The sequence below is a fragment of the Rana temporaria genome, chromosome 11 (assembly GCF_905171775.1).
Source record: "Rana temporaria chromosome 11, aRanTem1.1, whole genome shotgun sequence".
Taxonomy (NCBI): Eukaryota; Metazoa; Chordata; class Amphibia; order Anura; family Ranidae; genus Rana; species Rana temporaria.
The window spans coordinates 120,750,623-120,767,905 of NC_053499.1; the positions used below are offsets into that span (position 1 = coordinate 120,750,623).

At 47.4% G+C, this 17,283-nt stretch overlaps 1 protein-coding gene across 2 annotated transcripts in view; it reads left to right on the plus strand.

The window, feature by feature from the left end:
- Positions 1–1,636: 1,636 nt before the first annotated feature.
- NXF1 (nuclear RNA export factor 1) overlaps positions 1,637–17,283 on the plus strand; it is a 57,406-nt gene continuing 41,759 nt past the window's right edge. Inside the window, exon 1 of one of the 2 annotated variants that reach the window (XM_040328981.1) lies at positions 1,637–1,732. In XM_040328981.1, coding sequence (XP_040184915.1) covers positions 1,705–1,732 — 28 coding nt within the window. In that variant the 5' untranslated portion in view covers positions 1,637–1,704. The remainder of the gene's footprint in view (positions 1,733–17,283) is intronic. The other variant, XM_040328980.1, reaches the window with a different exon arrangement.

Sequence of the window (17,283 nt, forward strand, 5' to 3'; positions counted from 1 at the left end):
GTTTCTAGGACCAGCTTTGCCTGGCGTCTAGCAACCAGTGACGTCACAGACTGTCAGAAAGTGAAGCTGGGAGCGAGTTCTGGACTGCTGTCTCCACCCACCTCGGCACTTCTTTCTTTCTCATGTGTCCGGTGGCATGCAGCAGAAAGTCAGGACAGTGTCTCCCAAGTCTCTGACCAGCCAACCTACTGTGTGTCAGCCTGCCCAACTTCTTCTACTGCTTGGGTGGCAGGCGATGGGTCTGGTTACCAGCGATGGCAGTGCGAGGAAGCAGGACTGGCAGAGGCTGTCAGGCTGATCCCAGAGGAGCACAAAGTATCCATACTTCAGTCCTGGAAGTCCTCCTCCCTGCACTTCACTGCAAAGAGCACTGGGCCATATTCTCAAACAAGTTACGCCGGTGTATCTACTGATACACCGGCGTAAATCGAATTTCCCGCCGGCGTATCATTGTTTTGTATTCACAAAACAAGATACGCCGGATTTAGGCTAGGATCCGACTAGTGTAAGTCACTTACACTGTCGGATCCTAAATGCAATTCGCCGCCGGCCGCTAGATGGCATTTACGTTCAGGTCTCATTTGTTTATGCAAATGAGCCTGATACGCCGATTCCCGAACGAAATCGCGTCGCGTAACAGTCGCTTACGTAAGGTTACCCCTGCTATATGAGGGGTAACCTTACGCCAGTCCCACGTATGCCATGTTAAGTATGGCGTCGGGTCCGCGTTGTCTTTTCCCGTCGGGTACGTCGTTTGACCAAGTCGTTCTTGAATACGACTTTACGTCAATGACGCACACGTCGGCGTCATTGACGTTTTCCGTCGAGAACTGGAGCATGCGCACTGGGCTATTTTAAGCCCGGCGCATGCGCAGTTCGAACGGCACGGGGGCGCGCTTAATTTAAATACAAGCCGCCCCCTTGGAATTACGCGGGGATACGCCGGGCCAATTACACTACGCCGCCCCAAACTACGGAGCAAGTGTTTGGGGAATACAGCACTTGCTCCTTTAAGTTGGGGCGGCGGAGTGTAAATGGCTTACGCGACGCCGCCGCAGAAACTACAAGAATCTGGCCCACTATCTTAGTGCTTCTGGAGTGTCTCTTACATCCTTCAGGGTGTCCCATTAAAACCTCCAGGGTGGCTCCAGAGTGCCCCTTCCTTTTTTCCACAGTGCCCCCTTACATCCCTCAGCATGAATGAACAGTAGTACTAAGGGGGCACTGTGGAGGAGAATGTAAGGGGCACTCCAGAGGATGTAAGGAGGCTCTGGCTAAGTTAGTACCACCAGAGTGCCCCCTTACATCCATACAGTAGTACTAAGGGGCACCCCGGAGGCGCCAATGGTGCACTCTGGAAGGAGGATGTAAGGAGTGCCTGGAAACAATTTCACTCAATAAAAATCATGACAACAATGTGCCCGCATTTAGGAGACCACGCTAGACAGCTTATTGGAAAATCCCCAATAACAAGAAAAGGCCACAGAAATCCCCGTACTCTAAGCACCGGAAAGGACACACAAGCTCTCCATTGCGGACATGCAGTGAGCCGCCTCTTCCCCTCTAGTGTTCGGCCTCTTGTCCTTGGCCGTGCGTCACTGGTGGCGGGAAGCCGTATGGTTGCCTCGGTGATTTGTGTGGAAAGGTTTGGGCGGGCTCTCCCTTCAGGAAGTGACGTAGAGATCGTATTCCATCGAGGTAGAGATGGCGGAAGGTGGCCGGAGTTATATCGGTGAGTGATTTGTTTAGTACGAATTACCGGAGATGGAGCTCAGCGGTGATTGGAGTCGGTGACTTCAGCTCACCGGACGTCTTGTAATATATTATGTGTGTGTAGGGCGGGGCGGTATATAGGGCTGGAGGCCTTCTGGGATTTGTAGTGTGGTCACACCGCTATAGATGATAGAAAGCTCGCCCTTTCTTCCTGCTCTCCAGACAACCCGCCTCTGATGATTATATATAAAAATAAACTCCATATCCCAGCTTGCCTCCGTCTTTTACTACTTGTATAAAAAACTCAATGAATTTTTCGTTTCGTTTTCACCAAACCGGTCCATCCAGGACTCGCTGTGACAATGAGACCTGTTACTGGCCTTCTTATGTCAGCCATCAAATGGCCGGGGTCCTATCTGATCACATGGGCAGCCCTATGGCAACTGCAGATCCAATAGAAAGAAGCCAAGATGGCCGCTCTCTTGGCTGTAAGGATAAGAGGGGTTAGTTCTGTTTTAAAGCTGTAATAAACCCTAAAATGTATTTTATTTTGAAGAGGGACGCCGGTTGTTTCTGAAAGTTAAAAAAAAAAATCAGCAGCTACAAATACTTGTAGTTGCTGACTTTTAACCAATAAAGTATAACAAACTTTTTTTAGTTTTGGATAAAGTGCAGATGGATTAGAACCCCTGCCAGTTTTTTTTTGTGTGCAGTTTATGATGGCAGGACGATGAGGCTCTCGCTCTGAGCGGATGTCATATGACGTCTTTGCCTTCCCGAGCTCCTGGGGGGCATGCGCCCGCTGCGTCACTGGGGAACCGATGGGCGTGCCCGGCGGCCACGATGTCCGCAAGGCACCCGCGATTGCTCAGTAACAGAGCAGGACCGTGGATCTGTGTGTGTGAACACACAATCCACATCCTGTCAGGGAGAGGAAACCGATGGGGTGTCCCTTGTGCATAGGGACACCGATCGGTCACCTCCAACAGTCAGTCCCCTCCCCCCACAGTAAAAATCACTCCCTACGGAACACATTTAGGTTCAATAAGTTTTTATTGTCAGTTTTTGGACAGACATAACAGAATCAACCGGGTCAGGGACCCAACAGAGGGTGACCCTATCGATAAAGGTAGAAACACAAAAATAATAAACTACGGAACACATTTAACCCCTTGATCGCCCCCTAGTGTAACCCCTTCCCTGCCAGTCATATTTATACAGTAATCAATGCATTTTTATAGCAAGGATCGCTGTATAAATATGAATGGTCCCAAAAGTGTCCAATGTGTCCACCGCAAGATCGCAGTCACGATAAAAATCGCAGATCGCTGCCATTACAAGTAAAGCATTTTTTTTAGAAAAACGCTATAAATCTATCTCTTATTTTGTAGCCGCTATAACTTTTGTGCAAACCAATCAATATACGCTTATTGCGATTTTATTTATTTTTTATTTTATTTTTTACCAAAAATATGTAGAAGAATACATATCGGCCTAAACTGAGGGGAAAAAAATGGATATTTATTATAGCAAAAAGTAAAACATATTGTGTTTTTTCAAATTTGTCCCTCTTTATAGCGCAAGAAATAAAAATGTATTTGGTTACAGTGTTGCATAACCGCGCAATTGTCATTCAAAGTGTCACAGCGCTGAAAAATGGCTTGGGCAGGAAGTGCCCTGTATTGAGGTGGTTAAAGAGATCGAACCCCCCCCCCCAAAAAAATAAAATAAAAATTCTGTTCCTTTAACCACTTGCCGAGCAGCTCACGGCTTGGTGAGTATGTCGGAAAAGGTTTTGTAATAAATGGCTGTGTAGCCCTCCGGGCCAGGACTTTTGCCATTTTTCAGCAATTTAATCACCTAAGCGATTTCCACAGGGGTTATTGGCGTTTCAAGAAGTGTCGCGTCGATATCCGTCATGCTTGGAAGCCCACTTTTGGTCAGATAGTCTTGTATGATTTGCGTCCTACCCCCGAGCATACCCTTGGGTCTGTGTTGGGGTGGTAGGTCATATAGCTTAGTGTAATACTCATGAAAATGAGCAGCTATTGCTTCCGTGGTCACATCTATCGTTCCGTTAGCCCTTCTAATTCCTGCAATGTCGTTGGCATAAGTGTGTTCTTTTAAGGCTCTGGCTAAAAGCTTGCCTGACTTATTGCCTGACTCGTAATTCCTTCCTAGCTTCTAACAAGTCCCCCGCTGATTGAACTGAGAGCGAGTGTTTATGCAGAGACTCTAAGGAGTAAATTTGTGTTGTCAATTTTCTAATTTCTTTCTCTCTATCTTTTTTGCGTTTAGAGCCCGTTCTGATCAGTTCACCCCTAATTGTACACTTGTGCGCCTCCCAAATCATAAGGGGGTCTACGTCAGGAGTGGTGTTATGGCTAAAGAATTCCTGTAGGGAGGCGGTGATAGAGGGCAGAAGATCTGGGTCGGTCAGAAGAGACGCATTAAGTCTCCATGTCGGCTGTTTAGGGGGTGCGGTCAAAAGATTTAAGCCTAGCGAAATAGGCGCGTGGTCCGAGATCGATTGGATCCTGATGTGAGCTGCCTTCACTGAGGATAGGTTCCTCTGAGAAATAAAGATGTAATCCAGTCTGGCGTATCTGGCGTGGGGGACAGAATAATGAGTGAAGTCACGTCCCTCTGGGTTGAGGAAGTGTCAATAAGGTGTAAAGTTTGGAGGGCAGACTTTATTTTTTTGAGTATTCAATAGGTAATTCATGATCTGCCATTTTGAGGTGTCTGTCAGGGGGGTGAGCAGGAGGTTGAAATCCCCACCTAGTATGAGGCAGCCAGTGGAAAACCCCTGGAGTTCCGCGGTAAGTTGACTACAGAACGTGGCATGAGCTTTATTTGGGAAATATACTTTTGCTAGCGTCACTGGGGTAGTCCCATATTTCCCTTTCAGAAACAGGAATCTTCCACCAGGGTCGCTTTTTTGTTCTATGAGCTGAAAAGGTGCATCTTTACTCACCAAAATGAAAACCCCCTTTGACTTGGCGTCATTGTTGGTGGCATGAAAGGCCTTTGTTAAGTACGAGTCAGTCAGTTTAGGTGTGTGTGGAGTCCTAAAGTGTGTCTCCTGTAGGAACACAAAATGGGGCCTACCCTTTTTAAGTTTGCGTAATAGTGTAGAGCGTCGTTCTGGGATGTTCAGACCCCTGATGTTATGCGAAATCACCGACGGTGCATGTCCTAGCGAGGAGTAAGCCATCGGTGCGGTACAGGAGGAGATGTCTCAGAGGGTCATCTGCAACAGTGAAATCGGACAGATGCAAATTGGTACAAAAGAAATAAATAATGCCAAACGTCTTTCATCAATCCCCTACCCCCAGTTCAGGGATCTGTGACAGAAAAGGGAGAGGCCAAGGAAAAGGGGGGGAAAAAGAGTAGGGAGACAAGACACTAGATCAGAAAGTGAGATACAGGTGAAAGGAGGATCTATAACAATACAGAGGAGGATAATGTAAAGTAGAGGTACATCCCCTGAGCGGGGCCTGCCCACCCAAGAGTGAGCACCTCCTTCGTAAGTAGTATCCCCCATGTCCTAAATCAGGAGCACTGGGTCACTTTGTGCGGTTGTAGGGAGGCACCAGACTACACGGTGGCAGTCCACCTATGTTACAATCCAAATATGGATGGAAACTAAGAAAAATACGTCTAGGGAAATAAAGGGCTGTTGTACACACAGCCATACATAGAAAAGCGCTAAACTGTGAGTCTGAGGTCCACATAAAGAACAGAGTAAGCAGTACTACTAACGTGACTAACATGGACTCTCAGACTGGCAATAATGTACACCCGACCTGGGTAGTGAAAAATTGCAATAATAAATAAAAAAATAAATAAACAAAATAGAAAAAATAAAAACAAAACGGTACCAAAGAAAAATTGGTAAGACGGTAGAAGGAAAGAAGGTGCAAAAAAAAGACACCACTAGTATGAGGGTAAGTCTGCGTCCACTTCCAAATCTGAATGTTGGGCGGGCTGAGTATCCGATTGTGAAATTTACCAACTGAGGGCCATCTCTGCAAAGGTATTCAGTCAGTCAGGCCACAAACATGCAGTGAAAATAACAAAAAAGAAAAAACCTTGTGTGGGTGAAACCGCCATATCGCCCCAGGGTGGTGGAAGAAGAAAATTAGCTGTGCATGTCCTCAAATAGATTCGTAGATTGAACGCAGGTAATCATTGTCTAAGTGCATCTTGTGGTAAATAACGGAAAATAGGAGATCATGAGGGGGTTAGTCCTCATCTAGTTCTTCATCAGGCCCAACTTGGCGTCCCCATCTTGGAGCATCCCACGCGACTCTGCTTTCTTTGCTTGTTGTTCTCTGGTGTGGAATAAGGGGACCTGAGGAGGTTTTTGTCCAAAGCTGGTTGGAGAAACTCGGCATACCAGTCAGGGAGATCTGTCTGACCCAGGTCCAGTGCAGAGCAAAATTCTGGCAGTTCAGCAGGTGTGCGAAGGACATGTTGCTGGCCATTGAAAGAGACTGCCAACGCAAACGGGAAATGCCAGGAGTATCTTATATCTTTGTCCCTTAACTTCTCCAGCAGGGGACGTAGTGCGCGTCTATTTTTCAGTTATTTGGGAGAAATCCTGGAACAGCATTGTTTTTCCCGTTGAACACAATGTGGTAATTTCTCCTTGATTTACGCATAATTTCATCTTTCAGAGCAAAGCTCTGAAAGCAGCAGATTATGTCCCAGGGCGGTGCTGTGTCAGGGCCTTTTGGTCTCAGGGCTCTATGTGCCCTCGCAAAGTCTATGGCCATGTCCTCTTGTCTCTCTAGCAGGCTATTAAAGACTCTCTGCAGCGCCGATGCAATCTGATCATGGCCCACTGATTCTGGGATCCCTCTTACACGGACATTGCACCTTCTCCCTCTATTGTCCAAATCCTTTATGTGTCTGTTCATTTCTATGAGGTGTTGAGCCTGTGCAAATGAGTTATTTTCTAGTTTGTGGATGGCCTTGTCCCTCTGCTTCCCCGCCGCTTCTGCAGAAGCCATCTTCTCATTCATCACTAACAGGTTGGTCTTCAGGTCAGTGATCGCTGCCGAGAAGGTAGATTTGATGTCCACCGCGATCACTGACATGTCAGCGTAAGTCAGGGGGAGATCAGATCTCTTCTTACCCCTACCTGTGTCCTCCGGAGTCGACTGGGAGTCCTCACTGAACTCCTCCTCGTGGTGCGACGGCACCATCTTGGATTTTAGGCCGCCGTTCTGGGACACAGGCTTGCTTTTTAAAAAGCTCTGAGATGTTCCTCGCTGGGTGTAGAGCCGATCCGCGGCGTGTACGAGGGTGAGGGGTGCTATAACGTTTTTTCCGGGCATCTGAGTGCCGTAGGTCGGGTGGAAAGCTTTGTACGGCTGTGTGTGTCAGCGGAGCTCCCTCAGTGTGCTGCCGTCCTCATCGCATGCTGAGCCACACCCCAAATACACTTTTTTTTTTTTTTTTAATTAAAAAATAAAACAGTAAAGTTATCCCAATTTTTTTTTTATATTGTGAAAGATAATGTTATGCTAAGTAAATTGATACCCAACATGTCACGCTTCAAAATTGCGTCCGCTCGTGGAATGCCGACAAACTTTTACCCTTTAAAATCTCCATAGGCGACGTTTAAAAAATTCTTCAGGTTGCATGTTTTGAGTAACAGAGGAGGTCTAGAGCTAGAATTATTGCTCTCGCTCTAACCATCGCGGCGATACCTCACATGTGTGGTTTGAATACCGTTTACATATGCGTGCGCTACTCAGGTATGCGTTCGCTTCTGCGCACAAGCTCGTCGGGACGGGGCGCGTTTTCTGGCTCCTAACTTTAGCTGGCTCCTAGATTCCAAGCAAATTTGTCAAACCCTGGAGTAACCACTTGAAGACTAAACCTTTTTCTGAAACTTGTTGCTTACAAGTTAAAATCTGTATTTTTAACTAGAAAGTTACTTGGAACCCCAAACGTTTTATATAATTTTGTAGCAGAGACCCTAGAAATTTTATGTCACACTATATTTGCGCAACAGTCTTTCAAATGCATTTTTTGGGGGAAAAATACACTTCAATGGATTGAGAAGAGAAAAAAAACTAAACGGTACAGTTAGCCCATTTTTTTTTGTATAATGTGAAAGATGTCACTCCGCAAGAATTGTGATCTTTATTCTAAACAAAAAAAATCATGGTTCTCATTTTATCTAGAATAGTGAAGCTCTAATAGCATGTCCTGTTTTCATGCTCTTCGTAGATCGGGAAAGAAGAGCGGAGAGGGATCACGTGATTGCACGGTAGCGCTGCACGATTCTGGCTAAAATGAGAATCGCGATTTATTTTTTTCCGATATGGCGAAAAATAACCTGACAGTGGTTATAACCCTCCCTTGCTCTATACAAACGGGAAAGAAAAGGTTTTGCCCGTAGTTCTACTTCAACCACTTAAGGACCGGAAAGGATTTGCCCCCTTAATGACCAGTCTATTTTTTGTGATACGGCACTGCGTTGCTTTAACTGAAAATATTGTTTTGCTATATTAAATATCCCCCAAAAAATAAAGTATATCTTCATCAGATCAGTTTAGGCCAATATGTATTCTTCTACATATTTTTTGGTGAAAAAATCTCAATATGCGTATATTGAGTAGTTTGCGCAAATGTTATAGCATCTACAAAATATCTAGATGTATGGCTCTTTTCTTTATCGTACATCACGGGACACAGAGCGGCATTCATTACTATATGGGTTATATGGAGTACCTTCAGGTGTAGACACTGGCAATCTCAAACAGGAAATGCCCCTCCCTATATAACCCCCTCCCATAGGAGGAGTACCTCAGTTTTTCCGCCAGTGTCTTAGGTGTTAGTCATGGTTTAGCTTGCCTCCACATCCTTGGGATTAGGTGAGCTAACCGGTTCTGTCCAAAAAAGCCTCAGCGCTAAAGTGGTCAGTAACCGGACCCCAAACCCTTGGGGTATAGCCCATAATGCTTTTCTTTTTAGAGAGCTGGACCCTGGGCCCAGAACTTAGAAACCTTTGGGTGCCTAATGTTTCTGTTGCCAGAGTGCTATATGGGCCCAGGACAGTGGATCCTTCATAGGAACCCAGGGCCTGAAGGTCTAGACATCCCCACCGAGATGGGGGAAGATTGGGCCTCTTGCTTGGCAAAGTCCTGCGGCATGGAGCAGGTAAGTGAGGGGAAAACTTGCGGAACTTGGTTCTTAGCAGGTTTTTTCTGGGGGGTCACAGGGGACATGCCTAAAGTTATGCACTGCATCTGGCAAACTAGTCACATATCATAAAGATAGGATGGCTCTATATGTATTATTCCCCATAAGATGTGACCTCCCTTGTAGTGTTGGAAAAGCATTGAGTGGGGCCTGTGTGATATAAAAGTATATGTGTGTGTCAGAGAGCTGTGCTTACCTGCAAGCCTCCAGGCGATGCTCCATTCAGTCTTCCTCCTCACGGCCTGCAAAGCAGGCAAAACGCCGACCTCTGGAGCAGAGAGGTCCCTTCCTCCCAACCCCACCCCCCCCCCCCCCTGTCGGGAGGGGCATTTCCTGTTTGAGATTGCTGGGGGGGAAGGGCGGGTCAGTGGCTTAAGGAAGGGGCGGCCCTTCCTTGTTTGTTCCATATAGCTCATTCAATACTTTGGAACTGAGGAGGAAAGACCAGAACGGCAAGCACGGGGCGCCGAGGACACACAGTGGCCAGAAAGAATATTGCAGTCTTCAGAAAGACTGTTTTCAAGCCTAGAAATAGGCTGTTTCTTTTCCATCTCATAGTTTTTCTTGCAATACTACTCAGGGGGACAGAATGTTTTTTCTTTCCTAGATTTGAAAAAAAAAAAAAAAAAAAAAAAAAAGTGTCATCTAGGGGAGAGGAAGCATTTTTTATCCCCCAAACAGGTGTTTGGGCATTTAACTATTTATAAGTCCCAGGTACCAATAAGTAGCAGGTGTACCTCGGTATTGTACCATGGCATCAAAAAACAAGGGTACAAGAGGTGGGGATTCCCCCAGAGAGTCTGAGGTCTCGGACAATGCTATGCCGCTGCTTTCCCCACAGGGAGCCTTGGGGCCATCGGGATCTGGGGCTGGAGCTGACGCGGGTCAGTCCAACCCTAAGATGGTCACGGAGGAGGTATTACTCACCTCTTTAAAAGAGATGCAGAAAAGCATGGGTAAAATGATAGCCGCAGCTATGCGGGGCAGTAAGCGGAATAGATCTCCGTCGCCCGAGCGCGGACCCTCAGAAGAGGAGGTCCTTTCCTCAGGGGAATTGGACGACCTCTTGGACAAGGACCAAGTAGGTTCAGGGATCGAAGATCCGGATACAGAGGAGTCTGGGGCAGTCTCCCTGAGGGAGAGCTGGTGGATTCAAGGATTGTCGGACTTGGTCCATAGGGCATTCAACTTGCCAGTACCAGATCTCCAGGTATCGACGGTTTCAGCTTTGGGCTCACTGAGGGCGCCTCAAAGCAATGCTGTGTTTCCGATCCATCCTCTATTAGAGGGAGTTTTGTTCCAAGATTGGAACAAGCCAGATAAGATCTTCTTACCACCTAAGAAGTTCTCTGTCCTATATCCTATGGAAGAAAAATTTTCCAAAAGATGGGCTACTCCTGCAGTGGACGCAGCCATCTCATGTGTTAACAAATCGTTAACATGCCCTGTAGAAAACATACAGGTGTTCAAGGATCCAGTTGATAAGCGCTTGGAAGCACTACTTAAGAACTCCTTCACTACTGCAGGGGCAGTAGTACAGCCAGCTGTGGCTGCGATTGGGGTCGCTCAAGCATTATCGGATCAATTTAAGCAGATGCTTAAACTTATTCCTGCCCAGCAGGCAGAAGAATTTTCGGATGTCCCTAAGGCCATATGTTTTACGGTAGACGCAATCAAGGATTCTATCCAGCAAGCGTCACGTTTATCGTTATCCCTTATCCATATGAGAAGACTCTTATGGTTAAAAAGCTGGGAGGCTGAGCCCCCATGCAAGAAGCTCCTGGTAGGGTTCCCCTTCCATGGAGGACGACTCTTCGGAGAAGACCTAGATAAATACATTCAGACCATTTCAAACGGCAAGAGTACTCTCTTGCCAACTAAGAAGAAGGTTCAGGGGCCTGCGTTTAAACGACAGTATTCCCCTGGGCAGGGGCCCTCTAATGCCAAGCAGTATCGACGGCCTCCTGCAAAAGCAAACTTCGGCTTCAACAGCAAATCACAAGGACAGGCTGTTACAGGCAAAAGGCAGTGGTTTCGCAAACCAGCAAAACCAGCCCCCAAGCCAACCTTATGAAGGGGCGCCCCCACCCACGAAGGTGGGGGGAAGGCTGCGACTCTTTTCAGAGATTTGGGAAGCCAGCATTCCCGACGAGTGGGTACGGTCTTCCGTGGCCACAGGCTACAAATTAGATTTCCTAAGGTTTCCTCCTCCTCATTTCCAGGAGTCGAGGATTCCAAACGATCCGCCTCGGATTCCGGCCAGTCCTGGAACAGGGGCTGGGTTTCTACTCCAACCTATTCACCATCCCCAATGGAGATGTCAGGCCAATTTTGGACCTAAAGATGGTAAATGCATATCTAAAGATCCGCTCATTTCGGATGGAATCCGTGCGTTCAGCAGCTGCCACACTCCAGAAGGACGACTTCATGGCGTCCATAGACATAAAGGATGCCTACCTTCATGTTCCAATTTATCAGCCACATCAAAGATATCTACGCTTCATGGTGGCTTCGCGTCACTTCCAATTCGTGGCGCTTCCCTTCGGGTTGGCTACGGCCCCCCGGGTGTTCACGAAGGTCCTAGCTCCGATCCTAGCCAAGCTAAGGATCCAAGGGGTCACGATCCTAGCATACCTGGACGACCTCCTAGTCATAGACCACTCGTCTCCCGGCTTGGAGCGAGCAGTGGCCCTCACGGTCCAATACCTCGAGAGGTTCGGCTGGGTCCTAAATCGAGAAAAGTCAGCTTTCCTGCCCACAAGGCAGTTGGAATATCTCGGCATGAGATTAGACACAGAACAACAAGGAGTGTTCCTACCTCTGAGGAAGGTAAAAGCCATCAAGGAATTAATCCTACTGGTTCTAAGCAAGAAAGAACCGACTATTCGCCTATGTATGAGGTTACTAGGCAAGATGGTGGCCACGTTCGAGGCGGTACCATACGCCCAGAGCCACACTCGCATCCTACAGGCAGCCATCCTGTCAGCATGGAGCAGAAGGCCACAGGCCTTGGATATCCCGTTGCCGCTCTTATCAAGAGTCCGACAAAGTCTGTGTTGGTGGTTAGACCCTCAGAATCTACTGAAGGGGAAGTCTTTCAGCCCAGTGGCTTGGAAGATAGTGACCACAGACGCCAGCCTGACGGGCTGGGGAGCAATTTTGGATGGTTGCACTCGCCAAGGTACTTGGGCAAAGCCAGAGAAGCAGTTGCCCATCAACATCTTGGAGCTCAGAGCTGCTCGACTAGCCCTCAGGGCTTGGACGTCAAAATTGCAGGGGTTCCCGGTGAGAATTCAATCAGACAATGCCACGGCCGTGGCATACATAAATCACCAAGGGGGAACCAGGAGTCAAGCCGCTCAGAGAGAGGTGAGCTTGATTCTCCTATGGGCAGAGGCGCATGTGCCCTGCATATCGGCAATATTCATTCCAGGAGTGGACAACTTTCAGGCGGACTTCTTAAGCCGCCAGACTCTATGGCCGGGGGAATGGTCTCTGCATCCACAAGTCTTTCAAGCACTCTGCCAAAGATGGGGAGTGCCGGACGTGGATATCATGGCATCGAGACTCAACAAGAAACTAGACAGGTTCATATCCCGCTCAAGGGATCCGATGGCCTGCGGAACCGATGCGTTGGTTTGCCCTTGGCATCAGTTCAAACTTCTTTATGCGTTTCCCCCGCTCCAGTTACTACCCCGCCTGCTGCGCAGGATCCGGGTGGAACACATACCAGTCATCCTGGTAGCTCCAGCATGGCCCAGAAGGGCATGGTACTCACTCATCCTAAAGATGGTAGTGGGAGACCCTTGGACTCTTCCTCTACGGCCAGACCTGCTATCGCAAGGTCCGATCCTCCACCCTGCCTTACGGCATCTAAATTTGACGGCCTGGAAGCTGAATCCCTGATTCTCAGGGGTAGAGGTCTGTCTCAGAAAGTAGTCTCTACCCTAATCAGAGCCAGGAAACCGGTCTCTAGGGTGATTTATTACAGGGTCTGGAAGGCCTATGTAGGCTGGTGTGAGTCCAAGCGATGGCTTTTCTCGCAAATTTACCATCGATAGAGTATTAAGTTTTCTCCAGCTAGGAGTGGATAAAGGATTGGCATTAAGCACAATCAAAGGACAGATTTCTGCTCTGTCAGTGTGGTTTCAGCGGCCGCTGGCCACCCACTCGCTGGTTAAGACCTTCCTTCAAGGGGTCTTACGTATTAGACCTCCAGTTAAATCCCCGCTTTGTCCGTGGGATTTAAATCTTGTTCTGTCAAGTTTACAGAAACAACCGTTTGAGCCGTTGGCTGAAATTCCTTTGGTTCTACTGACAAGGAAGTTAGTATTTTTGGTTGCCATAGTTTCCGCAAGAAGAGTTTCGGAGCTAGCGGCCTTATCCTGTAAGGAACCATATCTTATTTTTCATAAGGACAGGGTCGTTCTCCGCCCTCATCCTTCCTTCCTACCGAAGGTCATATCCAGTTTTCATTTGAACCAGGATTTGGTATTACCATCCTTCTTCCCTAAACCTACTTCCAGAAAGGAAGGGTTGCTGCATACCTTGGATATTGTCAGGGCCATGAAGGCCTATCTTAAAGCTACAAAGAAGATCCGGAAAACAGATGTGCTGTTCATTCTACCGGATGGGCCCAAGAAGGGGCAGGCAGCTGCAAAGTCCACCATTTCTAGGTGGATTAAGCAATTAATCACTCAGGCCTACGGCTTGAAAGGGTTGCCTCCTCCAGTATCATTAAAGGCTCATTCTACTAGAGCCATGGGCGCCTCCTGGGCAGCACACCACCAGATCTCTATGGCTCAAGTTTGCAAGGCGGCAACCTGGTCTTCTGTCCACACGTTTACAAAATTCTACAAGTTGGACGTAAGAAGGAATACTGATACTGCCTTCGGGCAGGCAGTGCTGCAGGCTGCAGTTTGAGACCCTCGGATTCCGGGGGCTCCTCTTTTTTGAGTTAAATTTAAAATTTAAAATTATTTTTCTCAACTAAGTTGGATTTATTATGATTTGAGTATATCTCTAAATTAAATCCTTTTGTCTTGGAGATGTTCTCCCTCCCCTCATTGTAAGCATTGCTTTGGGACATCCCATATAGTAATGAATGCCGCTCTGTGTCCCGTGATGTACGATAAAGAAAAAGAGATTTTTAATACAGCTTACCTGTAAAATCTTTTTCTTGGAGTACATCACGGGACACAGAGCTCCCACCCCTCTTTTTTGAGGACCATTTTGGGAGGCATACTGCTTGCTACAAAACTGAGGTACTCCTCCTATGGGAGGGGGTTATATAGGGAGGGGCATTTCCTGTTTGAGATTGCCAGTGTCTACACCTGAAGGTACTCCATATAACCCATATAGTAATGAATGCCGCTCTGTGTCCCGTGATGTACTCCAAGAAAAAGATTTTACAGGTAAGCTGTATTAAAAATCTCTTTTTTTTTTCTTCTTCTTACTAGTAATGGCGGCGATGAAGTTTTTTTTATTTTAGCGAAACTGTGATAATGCGGCGGACAGATCGGATACTTTTGACACCAGTAACATTTATGCAGCGATCAGTGCTTAAAATAGCCATCGATTACTGTATAAATGTCACTGGCAGGCAAGGGGTTAATACTAGGGGGCGATCAAGGGGTTAAGTGTTCCCTAGGGAGGTGTTTCTAACTGTGGGGGGGGGGGTGTAGTGACTGGAGGAGACAGATCGCTGTTCCTAATGACTAGGAAAAGCACATCTGTTTCCTCCCCTGACAGAACGGGGATCTGTCTGTTTACATTGACAGATCCCCGTTCTCTCTCAAGCGATTGCGGGTGGCAGGCGGACATCGCGGCCACACGCATTGGCTCCGGTGGAATAATGGAAGTTCCCTAGTGGTTTTAAAGTGTCCGACGTTGATTCGCCCAGGAGAGCCAACCTGCTGCAGTAGAACTGTGTTACGCTTTAAAATTGTGCACGCCTGTGCAGCAGCGACAAACTTACTTTAATTTTACTATCCATAGGTGATGCTTTAAAAACTTGCTAGAATTACTGCCCATGATCTGATGTTCGCGGTGATGGCTCACATATGTGGGATGTTCGAAAGTGTGCGGGACCGACACACATGAATTTCGCAGAATTTTTTTGCACTGTTGCTTTAACTTGCATTTTTTGTTCACTTTTATTGATGTTGCAAGGAATATAAACATCCTTCTGACAGCAATAGACATGTGATAGGTACTCTTTATGAAGAGATCTGGGGTCTATAAGACCCCAAATCCCTCCTCTGGAAAGCATTCAAAACACCAAGATCTTTGTCTTTGAATGCGTTAGATTTTTATTTATTTTTTTTCTTTTATAAATGGTACCGTTGACAGCCGGGTAAACCGGAAGTGGTGTCATGTCAGGAAAAGGAACCTTCTAAAGGCTTTACACGCACTTCAACTCTTGCATTCTGCTGGGGGAGTGTTCCCAAGAGCCTAATATTGACAGGAGGGGAAATTATATTTTGTTTAATTTTTGGAGTGAAGGTTGAAAGCTGAACTATAATTTTATATTTTGCCTTCCCTGACAGTTCTAATCCTATTATAAATGTGTCAATTCAATTTTTAAATGAATCTTTTCGGTTTTTCATTTCATACCGAAAGATTGTGGGGCGGGGCACTGTAACTTTTTGACACTGTACCTTGAATTTTTTTTTTTTTATTGAACTTTATTGCTATCACAAGGGGTGACAGGTCCTCTTTATGGAAATATTGGTTAGACCTCAGATCTTTGATCAAACCGAGAACAAAATCCTTGTTCCTTCTGGTTTCTGATGTCTGAGTGGGAGGAATAATGGAAGTTCCTCTCTCTTGGTCTAGGAAATCGAATGCATCGTTACTGGGCTTCCCAGTGGTGCAGAAGAGCCTGGTAAAAGTGGTGGCGTGTGGGGAGGTGACCCCCCTTGGGCCACCTGTAAAAGCGATTGTGCTGCTGTATAGCCACTTGGATCACTTTTACTTTGTAGGAAATCATCGGCTCTAAAGAATATCTCAATCATTGCTGTAGTGATGACCGAGAATACCGATCCCATTTGAGGATGTATATATGCAGGCGGAAAGAGGTTAGCTATGAAGCAGCTGGGGGGGGGGGTGGTAAAACGAAGGTTTAGATATGCCTTAGAGCAGGGGTGTCAAACTCAATTTCATTGTGGGCCGCATCAGCCTTATGATTGCCCTCAAAAGGGCCAGTTGTATCTGTAAGATTAGGTGTCCAGCGCATCCCCTCCCCTTACATTAGATGTCAAGAGCCACCCCACCATCAGAAGTTGAGTCCCCCACTCTCCCTTACAACACAGTGCATCCCCCTTTCCTTATGCTGCTGCTGGGAAGAAGCTGGATGCATTGCTTGAAAGCAGAAAGTTAGGGACCAGAGTAGGACCAGAAGAGGGCTGGAGCTCTCCTGCAGCTGCAGGAAAGGTGCGAGGGGCACATGAAATGGTCTGGAGGGCCGAATTCGGCCCGCGGGCCTTGTGTTCGACACCTGTGCCTTAGAGCAATGTTCCAGATCAAATTCCTTTAAAAAAATTAAAGGAGAAGTACAGCCAAAGCTTTTTGGCTGTACTTCTCTTGTGTACCACAGGAGTGCAGTTAGGGCTCTTTCACTCCGTTCAGGTCCGCCTGCCAGTTTTTTAGGCGGACCTGAACGGGCGCTCCGTGCTCCTCTATGGAGCAACGGATGTCAGCGGTGACATGCCGCTGACATCCGACCCGCTCCGATCCGCCAAAGTGTGACGGAGGAAAAACCTACTTTTCCATCCGTCTGGTGGACCGGATCAGGTGAACACGGACAGACGGTCTGTGTTCATCCGATCCCCCCCCATAGGGGAGAGCGGAGAAAAGACAGGGCGGTCCCTGCACAGTGTGCGGGGACCGCCCTGTCATCCGCCGGCTCAGTGGGGATCAACGGAGCGATCCCGGGTGAGCAAGCGGAGGTTCACGGGGCGGATCATTACTGATCCGCCCCGTGTGAAAGGGGCCTTAGATCTGTACTCTTGTGACCCATTTTCAGCAGAGAGTGGGCTGAAATCTGCTCTCTGCTGATGTCGGTCTGTCCAGGCTCAGGGATCATCACGACTATAGAGTCGGGATCCACCCAGATCCCTGGACCGGCACCTGACTCAGCCTCTTAGCAAGCAGTGTTGGAGGCGCCAGGGACAGATGCAGCATCGGACCAATGCTGCATCTATCTAGGTAGGTATGATGCATAAAAAAATAAAACATACATCCCTAAGCGTTGCCTTTGAAGCGCCTCTGCAGCGTTGCAGGAACTCCACTGTTGCCAAGTGTGTAATGGTTCCAAAGAGGGGCAGCATTACGAATAGCAAGTGTCTA